The 15,220-nt window shown below is 45.3% G+C and overlaps 1 protein-coding gene across 2 annotated transcripts; it reads right to left on the bottom strand.

Annotated features, from left to right (window-relative positions):
* Positions 1–386: 386 nt before the first annotated feature.
* On the bottom strand, positions 387–12,627 carry CLNS1A (chloride nucleotide-sensitive channel 1A). 2 transcript variants are annotated; one of them, XM_066341227.1, is made up of 7 exons: positions 12,435–12,624; positions 9,824–9,960; positions 7,550–7,654; positions 6,720–6,830; positions 6,105–6,278; positions 3,662–3,746; positions 387–1,119 (listed from the first exon to the last, which is right to left on the bottom strand). In XM_066341227.1, the coding sequence occupies exons 1-6, from the start codon at positions 12,581–12,583 to the stop codon at positions 3,679–3,681; spliced, it is 744 nt and encodes a 247-aa protein (XP_066197324.1). In that variant the 5' UTR covers positions 12,584–12,624; the 3' UTR covers positions 387–1,119; positions 3,662–3,678. The 2 variants fall into 2 exon arrangements, with proteins under 2 accessions (XP_066197324.1, XP_066197325.1); XM_066341228.1 differs by lacking the exon at positions 3,662–3,746 and having other exon boundaries at positions 12,435–12,627.
* Positions 12,628–15,220: the final 2,593 nt, after the last annotated feature.

The following is a 15,220-nucleotide window of genomic DNA, read 5'->3' on the forward strand; positions in this document are numbered from 1 at the left end:
AAGGAAGAAGAGAGGAACAACCTGAATTTGCTGATATTTCCCAATGCTAAAATCACCCCGCAGAGAGACCAAACAGGAAAAGCTCCAGCAGGACCAACATCTTGGCAATCTAAAGCTGGGTTCCTAAGTTTGGGATGTGTCTGATTAACTCTGTCACAGGCATACTCTGCAAATGCTCTGCCCTTTTATCCTCACATCCAGGTAAATGATGAAAATGCCTTTGGCTTCACTGAAGATTTTTTTGTTGCAGAAGAGAATTCTGAAACCCAAGGGCTCAAGCTGCTTGCTGAAGTAAAGGATGGAGAACTGCAACAGTGAGCTGGTTGTGAGATACAAAAATCTTAGTTTATTTAACAATGTTAACATTTAATACAAAGACACAAAACTTTGTCCTGACCTTACAGACTTTATTCCACCTCCTCCTCTACCACCCAAGCTCAGCTTTCAGAGAAATGAAAGGGATAGCACTGAAATGATAAAGCCAGCCACTTGAGGGGGTTTTAATTTAGCTTTTCTTTCAATCCTTGGCCAACTCTATTTCCTTTTAGTCATAACATTTCTGTTCCCATTTTTACTCCACAGAGTCAATGACAGGTAAAAAAATATGGAAAATTCTAGGACAATCTAAATTTCTGCTCTACTTACAGTTTTATTTCTGAAGTCCTAGAATTCCTACAAAGGCTTCTTTAAAAGGCCAGAGAGTTTGGTCAGAGTGACTGTGGCTGCCCCATTCCTGGAAGTGTCTACAGCCAGGTTAGAATGGGGTCCTGAGCAACCTGATCTACTCAATGGCATTCATGCCCATGGCAGGTGGGGCTGGCACCAGATGATCTTCACAGTCTGTTCCAGCCCAAATCATTCTGTGATTCTATGAAATGACCCCTGATTAGCCCCATTCAAGTGTTAGATGCGAGAGGTTTTATTGTTTTTGTTTATTTTATTTTTTTTTTAAATAACCCCAATAGTGGTCGCAAATGTCAAACCCTGTTTTAAACATCTCTACAAGCATTTATAGACCTAGATGTCTAAACTCAGGTCATTAAAAGAAAGGTTAAGTCCCGATAGTCACTGCAATGCCTTCAGTTTTACAGCTTATTCTGGAAGTGCCACAAGAAGAATCTGAAAGACACAAGACACACAAGTTTACATAATTGACACTAAAGTAAAAGGTTATTAAGCATCACGGAGCAGTAGCTATCTGTTGGTTGCAGTCAGAGGACAGCACTTTACTACAAGCCCATGAATTCTCAGAAGGGCTGAGCACCTTTGCCTTTGGCAGCAGCTCTGACTCAGGTCAGCTAAGGACAGCATGTGCTCACAGCAGGCACCAGGTTGCGCTGGCAGACCCTGCTGCACCCACACACAGACACACCAGTTGCTTCAGAACAATTGCTGCAGCCTCGTGATGCCACAGACAAAACACCACTTATTGCAGGAACACTGGAAATGTCCTGCACCGACTGCCAGCAAGTCTTCCAGGAGCTTCAGCAGGAGACACATCTCATTTGGGTGGCATGCAACATGAGCATCACACAAGGGAACTGTTTGGGAGGCAGGGCAGCACACGGCTCTCTAAGGGATCACCAGCAAGATGTTCCTGTAGATCATTTTGCAGTTCAGGAGGTTAAAAGGGCCAAGCTGCTCCATGGAGTACCCACATGATCACAGCATGCTCCCTCTCCACCCCTACATACAGTGTAGAGCCAAGCCACCCTCTGAGCAGGGCAATTAGCACAGACCTCCAAAAGCTCTCCTTGTCACTTTCTACCTTCAGTTCCTTATTGCTGCCTAAGATCCTAGATGCCTAAACCTCCTTAAATTACATTCACACACTCAGGCTGGTGGTTACTCTAAAAAGTGCCATCCCAAACTGCTACCTGGAGTGATGTCACTGCAGCACCTGACACTGCACGTGCAGGTCACTCGATCTGCTCTGACAGGGATCAGCCCCTCAGCTGTGATCAGCACAAGGAGAAGCACAGGAGGAAATCCTCCCCAGCCCCCTCTCACAGCATTCATCTCCACAGACACATACTGAACCATGGAAGGTAGAATAATAATTCCACTAACCAATGCTACTTCTTACTGGGTACTTACTTCTTACTTTGTCCTTTTCTAGAACAGTCTACAACACTTCCACCAGCACTTTCAGGCTTCTCAGAGATCTGCTATCAGCTACTAATTCTCCTTAATCCAGTTAATTTATAACCAGGAGAATAGATAAAGCAGTCAAATTTGAAGTTTTCAACAGCATGATTTTTTTTAATAAACCATTGGCCAAAGTAATCTTGCAGGTGGAGTCATCCGAGCCTGAATTTCTATTAACTTACTGAGACACACCTATCTACAGCTAATGGATTTTCTCTGATTTTTAAATGTGTCCTTTACCAAACTGGAGGACCATCCAATGGCAGGACAATCAGTATCTAGTTGTTTTTTGTTTTTTTTTAATAACTCCTCTCTGTTCTGCAAAGTCCTTCACAGGGCAGAAATGCAACTACAGAAGTTTGAGCTCTTACATCAGCCAATAAATCCAATTCAGGAACAGTGGCAGTGGTGGATGTCAGTAAGAGAACACAAGGCTACTTTGAGACTTTCAGAATTGCAGCAGCAAAGGAAAATAAGCAAGAGGGGAGGAATGCAGCTATGCAACACCCCTCCATAACAGCCTCTTTATGACACTAATCCCTAATCAACTACTTTCTCACTTTTCTTTCAGTGTGTCACACTGCTTTTTGTTCCCTTTCCTCTTTCCTCCCCAGAGCTTTCGACTGTCTGCTCCACAGCTGCTCTCTCTGGCATTTCAAGTGGATAGCTGGACTCTCACTTCAAGGTAAGGGCTGTCAGTCTCCCTTCTCTCCCTTCTGAGACAGCCAGAAGAGCTGGGACAACACAGCACCACTTGAGCAGCACGTACAGACCGGGCACTGCTGAAGCAAGGGTGGCATCACAAACCCCACTGTGCCTGTGCATCTCTACAGACAGTCCCAGAAAAAGCTGCTCTTCCTCCCAGCACCAGCAAGGAGCCACTGGCACATCCTGTAATGCTACTAAGAGGAGAAAAGCAACACGGGAGATAGAAGACAAGGGATCCCACTGGCACATCCACCTGAGCAGGGCGTTGTCTCTAAGTTATTCACTCCTGAGAGCAATCCCATCCAGATAGCTCAGTAACTTTACCAGGAACTGTTCCTGCTCTGCTTATAATGAAGGAAGAGCTGGACTTGCACTGCTGTGAAATGGCTTGCCCCCTGGAACAGCCTGGGAAATCCTACACACATATGAGCAAAACAACAGACACTAAAGACGGTAACTTCCCAGGGATGCCTCCAGCGTTCATATATCAGCATCTAATAAGGGCCCTTGAGATCAGACTATTCTTAAATCAACTAAAAGGCTGACCTGTCTTCCAGACAGGCGTATCCATGCAGATTGCCTCTGCAGGGTAATGGTTTATGCCAACGGGCATTTTGGCACAGATCATTAAACATCTTTCTGTATTTGTGATAACTACAGCTCCCTTTTCCTTCTTCTATATCATCATCATCATCCTGATAGCATGAGACACTTCCTGTAGCATCACATACATTACACACATTACAGAGAGGGAAGGCTCTTGAAGGACTGAAAAACATTGATGTGAGAATTGAGAAGAACTTACAGCAGCAACTGACCTCCTCAGTGATCAACTTCGGCATCTTCAAACTGCCCAGCAACTACTGGTGCTATGTCCACCTCCATCCCATCTGGAAAAAACAGTCAGTGCTCCGTGAACAAGCAGAGGGATGATGTTTTCAAGGGAAGGAGAGCAGATGCCCTCTGCTGACAGGAGGTGGCCAGGACAGAAAACCCCTTCACTGAGCATCTGAAAGCAGCCTAAGGAAACCCTGATGAGCTCATGAGTTTCTGGGTTTGCTCCAGCACTGCTGGTCAGTCATTTAAAGATGTCACCACTTCCTACCACCTCAGCTCACCCGGTCTTATTAAAGGACTTAAACACTGGGTTTTAACTATTTCATGTTTTAAATGAAGTTTACGCATAACAAATATCGTGATTCCTTTGAATAATTTTATTCTTGCAGAAAGAGGCTGTATCCTGTTCTGAAACAATAACTGAAAAGAAAGATTGCCCTATGCTACAATGTCAAAAAATAAACTCTGAAACTGAGCAGCCCTAGGGATATTTATAATTGCAGCAAACCAAGCAGCAGTACAGTAGCAAGTAAGATCAGGAAAGTAAACAAAACAGATGATGATGACTCTGAGACATGTGACATACTTGCTGTTCAATTTATATTCCTTTCTGAAATTTTGGGATTCAGAAACCTGACTAAATTTTCAAAGGGCACTGCTGAAACAGGAGCCTATCACCTATGATTGTCTTTACATAAATTTATTCAAAATTGCAGAACAAAGCAAGCCTGAAAACAACTGACAAAAGAAGTTAAGATTAAAAATCTCTCCTTGTGGATGAGAACAAATTAGTTATTATCTTCTAGAAATCCACAGTTGCTCCATCATTTTACATCTTTCAAAAACATGAGGGCATATAAAGAGCATTGCAATTTAAATATTAAAAAAAAGAAGCAATGCTACTAAACTACTTCCCTGTTCTTCTCCCAGATAATATATTGCTCTAGTGAAAACAGCACACGGAAGACACAGTCTGAGAAATCAGGTGGTTTTTCCCCAACAAAAAAGAAATTTTACTCCTTAAATACACACTTGAATGATCGACAGAATTAGGAGAAAGCATCTTTTAGAAAAATAATCTTTTCTAATAACTCTGTTTCAGTGTGTTTGAATGATTCAGAATTCACCCTGAACTCTGTTGAGATAATTGTTATAATTTAGGGTATCAGGATAAAAAAAAAAAAAAAAAAAAAAAAAAACAACAAAAAAAACCCCACAACTCATTTAGAGTGGAAACTGCTTCCTTCCTAACCCCAGTGTAGACTGAGAAGCTAACTTTTTTTTTAATCCTAAATGAATTCCACTTTACCACTGTTACAGGAACTCATACCAGGAAGAATCAAGTGTTAACACTGAAGGGCTCACTATGTAACACAGCAGCCCTGAACCCAGAGCAGGCAACATGGTGCCCATAGGGCCACAGCCATGTGGGTGATCTCTCAAGGGATCCTCGAGCACTTGCTCAGTTCTGGTTTATGGATTTCCAAACTGGAAAACACCATTTCCATATCATAGACCCATAGAGTGGTTTGGATTGGAAGGGACCTTGCAGCCACGGGCAGGGACACCTCCCACTAGAGCAGGCTCAAAGCCTCATCCAGCCTGGTCTTGAACCAGGGATAGGGCATCCACAGCTTCTCTGGGCAAGTGGCTCACCACTCCCATGGTAAAAAAATCTCTACTTTCATCATGTGAGTCTCACCTCCTTTGGTTTGAAGCCATTTCCCCCTGTCCTACAGCAACTGGCCTTACAAAAAAGTCTGTCCCCATCTTTAAGTACTGAAAAGCCTCAGTAAGGTCTCCCAGAGCCTTCTCTTCTCCAGGCTGAACAACCCCAACTCTCTCAGCCTGTTTCCATAACAGAGGTGCTTCAGACTTCTGATCACCTTCATGACCTCCTCTGGACCCACTCCAGTAGGTCCATACCCTATTATGCTGAGGACCCAAGAGCTGGATGCAGCACTCCAGGTGGGGCTGCACCCAGAGCAGAGAAGAAGGGCAGATTCTCCTCTCTCACCCTGCTGGCCATGCTGCTTTGGGTACAGCCTAGGACATGACTGGTGTACTGGGCTGCACATGCACATTGCCAAGTTATGTCAAATTTTTCATCCACCAGCACCCTCAAGTCCTTTTTGGCAGGGCTGCTCTTAATCCCTTCATCTCCCAGTCTGTGTTGATACTGGGAGTTGCCCCAACCCAGGGGCAGCACTTTGCACTTGGCCTTGTTGAACCTTATGAGGTTCCCATGGACCCACTCCTCAGGTTTGTCCAGGACCCTCTGGATGGCCAGAGTGTCAACCACATCCTTCAGCTTGGTGTCATTTGCAAACCTGCTGAGGGCACCCTCGATCCCCCACTGTTTGTGTCACTGATGAAGACATATTATTTAGTAAAAGAAAAGCATGTCTTACCTTCAAACTCCCTTATGGAGTCCTCTGTTCTCACTCCAGCCATGTTGTACTGGGTGCTGACAGACTGGGCTAACATGCCTTCTAACCTCTCCAGCGTGGCCTGGCCCTCTGCAGTTAAATGTGACAATCCCTCTTCGTATGTGTAAAAGCTTGGGATGTCACCTTGTTCTAGCTCTGCAAAAACAAGTTTATGTTTAGCACACTTAAATTTAGAGGCCAGAAACATGCAGAGGTAGAGGAATAGGGGAGCAGCTGGGCAAATTTTGCTCAGATCAACAGACTGAGATTAAAAAGCTGCTTACATCAGGTAAGAATACACACAGCAACGTGAACTGACCACACAGCACCAGGGGCACTGACTCTGGGCTAGCACAGCCACTGCGAACAGCAAAGGCTGCTCTTTGTGTCTGTGGGCTTTGGAGAGCCAGAACAATGCTTTTGCTGAATTTCTGTCACTTGTGACAGCTAAACTACAGGTTTTCTGCAGATGTATGAATTTCTATACTGTGCCTGCGACAAATGGGATGTTTAGGCAAAATGAGTAGTGAAGAACTATGACAGACACCAGGTATCCAAGTGCTGGCAGGTATCTCAAAAGAAGCAACTGCTACCAACCGCGGGCCTCAACGTCGTACTCGTCCCCTTCGTAATCGTTGTCCGAGTCCTCATCGTCCGGGTCTGGGTGCAGGGCCTGGCACTCACACATGGCTGAGAACATGGCTTCCACTGCAGGAACACAAGGGAACACAAACCTCCAGCAACACCTCAAAGCAATGGGCAAGAAACTCCGCTCGGAGTGATCACAGGGAGTCAGAATACCCCTTCAGCAGAACCACAACTGAATTCGTATCTGAAAACAGCATCCAAAAAACCAGAAGCCATGTAAGAAACAAATCAGGTTTCAGAGATCCAGCCTGGTGCTTTAGCTTCTTAGCAGCATTTCTGCATTATTTCATTGATGATAGCGGTTTATCATTAATGAATAATTCTGTCTACCTACTGCAGGAATCTTCTCAGCACCTCATCCATCAGATTTTTAACGCTTGAATCCAACTGTAAGCTCCACACTGGACAGGATATGACAGCTTTGCAGTGGTAAGGGCATTAGCATGTTTCTAATGAAATTGTCACTGACTCAAATATCACTGAATTTGTAATTAAAGACATTTCCCATACATATGCTCTGCAAATGTATATAAGGGAGATGATCCATGTAGTGTATTTAAACTCAACAGTTTCTATTTTAAAGCACTGGAATTTTCCTTGAGAACCAGCTGCTCAGAGTCCATTTTCAAGCCAGATAAAACAATTTGCTTTGTTCTTTCCAGCACACAGGAATCAAGAGAAGGACACTGAAGGATCACAGTATTTACATCTCTACACCCAAGTGTCCTCCACATATAACCAGGACTTCAAAATAAAACACAATTCCCATTCACACTTACAGGCTGATTTGTCGCCAGGCACAAATCTGAATTCCGCAATCGGTTCAACGTCGTCATCGCTGTCGTCCTCCTCCCCTTCAGTCATGGGAGCCTCTTTCGTCTCCTCTTTAAGAAATTGGAAGATTTGGAAGAAACATGTTTATTTGGGGAAAAAAAAATAAAGTCACATTTCTTTATTCTTTCAGGAACACATATGTAATCAAATCAGAAACAACCTAAGAGAGGCACAAACCCTCTATTCTGTTCTCCCAAAAAAGCCCATGAGACTCCAAGACCCACATGGATATATGAGGCCCTCTCACAGCACCTCAACAACACTAAAGACTTCTGTACTGGCCACACAATGTATTCAAGTATTTCAGGAAAACTGCCTGATTCTTATTAAAAACAACAGTGCTCAAAAGCCCTCAATTCACAATTGTTATAATTTTTTAAATCACATGGACTTCTTTCATGGATCCTTAACATTACTGTCACGAAATCAGCTAGCTTCTAGTGTGGCCCCTCACAGGGGACTCTGACATGTGCAGAGGATCTCTGCTACATTTACACCATTCCAAGTCAGCCAGCAAGATGTCAGAAGCACAAACTGCACCCAGAACCAGCAACAACTGCAGTGCTTCCTGACTTCTGTATGCCATGTACATGAATAATTAAGCATCAGGGTGGTGTTTTATTTTCTGTGAATAGAAACCCCAGAAAAATGACTGCAGTTCCTCACTTCGGGGCTGGGGACACTGCACTGACAGCCTCAAAAGTGCACAATTATTTTCTACAGGAGAAGAGGCTGTTCAACTAAGAGTGGTTTTTATCACACACAAAACTGGCACCACCAAGAATATGAAGATGCCAAGAAGCTGCCAGCCAGCTGCCCCAAAAATGAAGTGTGCAAGGAAGCTACCCAGCTCTTTTCCCACTGACACCCGCAGGCACAGCTTGTTACTGCTGAGTCCAGCTCTTTGTTTTCAGTGCAGTCAACCTCTGAATGCCTTTTGCTAAAAAAGGGGTGAGGACGAGGGACAAACACGCAGAGAGCACATGCAAAACCTTCAGAGGACGAACACAACGTACCCTGCACAACTGAGAGTGAGGACTCCTAAAGCCAACTAAGTGTGAAGGTTTAACACTATTCAGCAGTTAAAATTGCAGGCCAGGGATATACTTTGAAAAGTAAAACCTACCTGCTGTGGAAGATTTACTGTAGGCAGAGTTAATATACTAAAAAATACACCCACAAGAAAGACCCATTAAAAATCAGTCTACTAAGGATTTCTAGATAAAGGCTTTCACAGGATACCCATATTTTCAAATGCCATAATCAGAATTAATTAAAAGCTACAAACAGTATCTTTCTTCACATGAGGCTCTTTTTACTTCAAAATAACCACAGTTAAAGGAAAATGAACAAGAAGAACCAAGAGGTGTATGCAAATGTCCTCTTATTATTTGTAGTGATAGACTGTCAGAGAACATTAGTAACATAAGAGAAGGAAATAATGAAGAACACTAATAGCTTAAAAGCATCTCCACCTCCTCAGAGTCTTGTCATTACTTTCTGGATATATTTAAAAAAAAATTAAATGCTAGATTTTAACCTTTAGCTGTGATGACTAGTAGGTATGAAGGGGAAAAAGAGACCTGCTCAAGACCTAACACTCATTTAATCTTCAACTGCAATAGCAGTTTTTGACACACTTAAAATACTGGGTCTGCCAGAAGAAAAATATTAATACATATAAAAAAATACAATCTTCATACAAACAATGAAACAGAAAGCTTGCTTTCTCTACATCAAAACAAGAATGGTCAAAAAGGTGGGTTTTATAGGCCATCTACAAAGATTCAATAAGCCTGGTAACATGACCTACTGCCTTTTCTTGTTTGTATTTAACCAAGCTGTGGGAGAAAATGAATGAAAAGTTCCCTGGCTGTGAAACAGCAGGAATTCATCAAGCCTGGAGAGGGCAGCAACATTAACATAAATTCAATAAAGAAAAAAGTGTACTCAAGATGGAATCACAGGGAGACTGGCAGAGGAACTAAATTGTTTAAAACAGTGTAAGAGGGCAGAGAACTGATTCTCAGCAGTTTTAGTGTACACAGCCACAAGCTGAGAGCAGAACTGTAAAGAAGTGACTCTAAACGAATGCTAAGCTGTGCTTAGGAAAATGAAAAAGAAAATAAAAGCAATAACTTAAAATCAACATTTCCCCCCTCTGAGGAGGAAATCCTGTCCCTCAGGACTGCGTGGGAGCAGCAAGCATCACTCCTTACCTTCAAACTTGGCGTTCACCATGACGTACAAGTGATCCCTTGGGAAGGCGCTCAGGTCCCTGGAGACCGCATGTAAACTTATGGTGGGGTAATCCAAGGAGAAGCCAACTCCCGAGTTTTCCAGCCAAGACAGGCGACTGACGAGGGAGAAAAAAAAGAAGAGACAAGTTAGAAACCAGCAGAGGAATCCACAGTACCTGATTCAAGCCTGCAGGAAAGCAAACCAACCCCAAAAAGTGAGTAATTGTGGACAAGGCACTTGGCCCACTCTGCAGACATGGTCCTGGACCTGCCTGAACGGGAATTTGCAACAGCACTAACTGATGGTTGAGGTAAAGACACCTCTGCCTAAAGAATGTGAAGCTAAAAACCCTAAACACATCACAGCTTGATCACATTTGCACTGAGTGCTGAATTTCTCTCCCCGCCTCTCCATTTTCTCCTCCCTGCAAATATCTATCATTCCAAAGACAACTACAGAGGTTCCAGAGTGTGATTTGTAACTCAAGCTATTATATGTGGTTTTCCAAGACAAAGAGGACTCTAAAAGGCAAGCCAGTGTCATAATTCCTAGAGGACTCTAGATTTGATGTGGTTATAGCCTGCATGTAGAAAACCAGCCAGTTCTGTGAACAGCAGAGCCAGGTCATGGATATTCCTCCACTCACAATTATGTGCTATAGATTCTGCTTTCCCCACTTTCACTGTCATCCCTAACCACAGCAAGAGACAGCACAGGTTGTCCCCACCAGGATGCTGCCCCCTTCATATCAGAACAATCAACATCTTTCTAGACACTGAGAAATCAAACTCAAACTAGATTTGGGTGCCTGTAATCAATGTCACACAGGGAACAGAAATACTCAGGGCCAGAAAACAAGACCTCCACCATGTGCAAAATTCAGCATTCACAAGCTTTTGTGGTGGGACAAAACCAATGGAAAGGTCACAGAAGACTCCTTGCCTTGGAAAATCTGGCTGAGAGCAAGAGCTAGTGCAGTGGGAGCAAGGAATTTATTTCCTAGCCTCAGCTGGCCAGTCCTCAATGTTTACAGCTGCTGGAGAATCAGTACCTGGATCAAGAGCCACACTGTGCTCCTGGATGCCCCGTTCTCCCACAGCACTCCTGTAAACACTGATGTTTTCTGTTCATCCCACCAAGTGACTCCGGTGACAGCTCTATGATGCACTTGAAACACGTGGAGAGGAAGCTGGCAAACCTGTAGGTGCCTCACACAAAAGTCTACTGAAAGCAACTTACAAGGAAACTCAGCGTTACACATCTTCAGAGCAGATACCCCATGAACAGAAGTCCTGGTAGTTGTAAACAAACTCAACAGTGAACAAAATTCCAAAGAGATTCCTCTCCAATACACCACTAAAAAGTTCAGGTGGGGCAAAAGCTCCTCCAAAAATACTGGCAATTTCATAAAAGCCTCCTAGTCTGAGGTTTTTAAAAGACAATTTACTGCTTAGTGCACATTTTAACAATGCTTTTCAATTGCAGAATATATTATGAGTACTTTTCCATGGTTAAAGAAAATTACATTGTTTTAACCGTCAACCTGTCTCCCTGAGCCATACAATGCAGGCACAATTGAAAAGAGACCATAAAGAGCTCAGATAACATCTTCCAGAATAGCCAGACTGATTTCTGCCTAGTAAGAACAGTCTCCACGTGATTAATGCAACATGAAAGACTTTACAGAACCAGAGTAGTTATTAACAACAGAAACTCAACAGTCCTGTCTACTCCCCTGTCAAAAGAGGAGAGCTGCCATGGTTTTAATTACAGAATGGTTGGACCTGAAAGATCTAGCTCCAATCCACTACCTTGGGCAGGGACACCTTCCACTACACCAGGGTGCTCAGAGCCCCATCCAACCTGCCCTTGAACACTACCAGGGATGGGACATCCACAGCTTCTCTGGGCACCCTGTGCCAGGGTCTCACCCTGCTCACAATACAGAATTCTCGCCTAATAACCAATCTAACGCTCTTTTTCGGTTTGAAGTCATTCCCCCTTGTCCTACCAGTACAGTTCCTGTCAAAGAGCCCTCTCTGGCTTCCCTGAATGCCCCTTCTGGAACTGGGAGGTTGCCACGAGGTCTCCACACAACTTTCTCTTCTCCACACCGAACAACCCCAACCTTCTTAGCTCCAAGATTTCCAGGTCTTCCTTACGTTGGGGATTCCAGAGCTGGATACAGCACTCCAGGTGGGGTCTCACAAAAGCAGTAGGGCAGAATTTCCCCTCTTGCCCAGCTGGCGCCAGGATACCACTGGCTCTCTGCGCTGCAAGTGCACGTCCCCACCTCGCTGAGTTTTACAGAACGGTTTGGGTGGGAAGGAACCTTAAGGCTTTCTCGTTCCAAGCCTCTGCCGCGGGCAGGGAAACCTCCCACTAGACCAGACTGCTCCAAGTCCCATCCAGCCCCGAATGCCCCGGGCCCCTGGCCGTGCTGCTCCCTCTTGCCCGGTTTAAAACGAGCAGGAGCAGCGGGGCGCCCCGAGGAGCCTCAGAGCTCTGAGCGCTTCCCCCACATCACGGCCCCTCCACCCGGAGCCCCGATGCCGGGCGGCCGCCGAGGGCCCAGCGCGTCCCCCGCACCTCTCGGCGATGTAGAGGGTGCCGGTGCCCAGGCTGCGCCCCGCCAGCAGCGCCTCCGTGTCCGCCTGCTGGTGGCGGACGCCGTCGGCCGGCGGCGGGAAGCGCTTCAGGAAGCTCATGGCGCCGCCGCCGTCCCCCTGCTCCACCATGGCGGCCGCCGGAAGCGGAACGCGCCGCTCTGCGATGCGCTTCCGCTCGGGACGCGATGTCACCGCCCCGGGACGCGGTGTCACCGCCCCGGGACGCGGTGTCACTGCCCCGGGACGCGGTGTCGCCGCCTCCCGTTCCGCGGGGCCGAGCGCCGCCCTGGCTCCGCAGCGCTGCGGTGTGGGTGCCGCGGGCGGGCCCGAGGGAAGCCGTCTTTGTCTGGAAAAGAGGAGCCAAGGGGAGCGCTGAGGTGATCGCCGAGGGCTGGAGCATCTCAGCTGAGGGGACAGGCTGAGAGCTGTTCTCCGAAGAGAAGGCTCCGGGGAGACCTTACGGCCCCTTCCAGTACCTAAAGGGAGCTCCTCTCCAGGAGACATGGAGAAAGACTTTGGACAAGGACATGAAGGGATAGGACAAGGAGAAAAGCTTCAAGTTGACAGAGGGCAGAGTGAGATTAGGTATTGGGAAGGAATTCTTCCCTGTGAGGGTGGTAAGGCCCCGGCACAGTTTGCCCAGAGAAGTTGTGAATCCCCATTCCTGGAAGTGTTCAAGGCCAGGCTGGATGGGGCTCTGAACAATCTGGTCTAGTGGAAGATGTCCCTGCCCATAGCAGGGGGTTGGAACATGTCATTAATGTTCCTTGCAACTGAAAATGTTCAGATTCTGTAACTGACAGTACCAAGAGAAGTCACAGAACCATTGAATATTCGGAATTGGAAAGGACCCACAATGATCATCAAGTCCATCTCCCAGCCCTGCACAGCACACCACAGAAACCACACCTTGTGCTTGAGAGCCTTGTCCAAATGCTTCTTGATCTCTGCCATATCTATTTTAGCCTGTAAGTCTCGTTGGACAGGTGACAGAAGGAAAGAGAAATACAGCAGCTTCTCAATTACCATTACTAGATGCTGGAAGGGGAATTTCTGGTGGGTGACCAACACCCAGTGTCTCAATGTCACCCAATAAATACACACAGAGAAAAAGAAAATCACATGTACCTGAATTGCCTAAAGGGTGTCCAGTTGATTTCCCCCCGCAGTGATGAAGGTGGAGTCAGGAGCCTGACACTACTGCAGTACCTGGCGAGCAGGGGGTGTCTCAGGAGAGCTCATTGCAGGGATGGGAAGGCTGCTGCCCTCTCAGGAGCACTGGCCCTGCTTCTTGCCCTGGATTTACACCATTTCTCTTGCTACTGCAGTGAGAAAGAGAGATTACTGATGCATCTGTGAAGTATATCTCTGTCAGGGGATGCTTCTGTTAACACCATCAGTGAGACAGCATCACCACAAACATCCCTTTTCCCTGACTTGTCTAGATGGCAAATGCTCCTGCCATAGCAACATACCAAAATCATATCCATGCAAGTTGTTGGCTTGTCATGTGTGTTAACCTTTCTTTTTATCAGTTTAAATTTACTTTTTAGGAGTCATTTATTTACCTGTGTGCAAACGCAGGTTCTCACAAACATGAATCAATTATTAACAAGATTAGGTCTCCATCTTTCCTTTCTCTGGACTTTCCTAGCTACAGTCTTGGATAGCAGGGAGCAGAACATAACATGGTTCTCCTAGTCTGAGCTATCAACAAAGTTTTGGAAAGCTGCTCAACCATGCCTACCCATTTTGGATTTTAACTACACAAATAAGAATGCAAATAATCGTTACTCATACAAATAATCACCTAGACTGAAATGAAAGCAAATTCCACAATGAAGTGGTATTTAAACACTGCTGGAATAGCTTGAAAAAGCAACAGAGGCAGCAGGAGATGAGGAAAGGGGAAATTCTCAAGTTTGCCACACGAAGAGAAGTGGTCAACTAGAAACAAAAATTTGCAGTTCATCTAGGAACACAGATCAAACTATGGCAGCTGGTGGGAAGAGATCCAAATACATGGAAATATCATTCACTACACTTAGTGGTTATAAAGCAATGCTCCTGTTCATGTCCATCCCCTTTTACCTAATGTGGCTGTGATATCAACCACAGAGAGTTCTCACCACCTTTGTAATTAACTCCAAATCACGCAACAACTTTACGTCATTATAAATTAAGATTTCTGAGTGGTTGGGGTTGAGTTGGTTGAAGCTGCTGCAGTGTAGTAGTACAGAGTTCATTTCTCTTCCTGCAGGCAAATCCAGGTCTTTCTTCCATGGCATACCACTCTTCCAAAAGAAAATGGGAAAAAAGATAGTTTAAACGCAGGCAGGAAGTTGGTTTTAAGGATGAGGCATTAAAAGAGAAGAAATCCACATCTTCCTTATTTACACACTCCAGGCATTTCACACGCAAGTACTGAGAGCTGCACCTAAGAGATGCTTAGAGGGGGAAGGCAGACGTTTCCTCTAAGTTTGAATGGAACAGAATTGCATTACCTGAGAACTTTTCTTCAGCTGTAAGAGCTTGAAGAACTGAGTTAAGATCCAGCCCCACACTGATGACTAAACACTGGATGTCCAACAGTGATTTAGTCAACCAGGGCCATGTTGAGAGGCAATAGAGAGCAGCAGGTACCTTCACAGAGTTGTCACCTTAGCACAGAAAGCAGGAGTCACCATCCAGGAGAGCTTGTTTCTCTCCACAGCACTGCCTGCCATGAGGTGGCCAGTTCAGACTTAGATACCCAGAATCTGTTAA

Source organism: Sylvia atricapilla, chromosome 2, assembly GCF_009819655.1.
Source record: "Sylvia atricapilla isolate bSylAtr1 chromosome 2, bSylAtr1.pri, whole genome shotgun sequence".
NCBI lineage: Eukaryota > Metazoa > Chordata > Aves > Passeriformes > Sylviidae > Sylvia > Sylvia atricapilla.

Coding starts and splice junctions, on each gene's coding strand:
- CLNS1A (XM_066341228.1), bottom strand. CDS start 12,583: ATGGTGGAGCAGGGGGACGGCGGCGGCGCCATGAGCTTCCTGAAGCGC. Junction 6,831..7,549: donor GCCTGGCGACAAATCAGCCT/GTAAGTGTGAAT, acceptor GTGTTCCTGCAG/TGGAAGCCATGTTCTCAGCC. Junction 6,279..6,719: donor GTACGACGTTGAGGCCCGCG/GTTGGTAGCAGT, acceptor TTGTTTTTGCAG/AGCTAGAACAAGGTGACATC.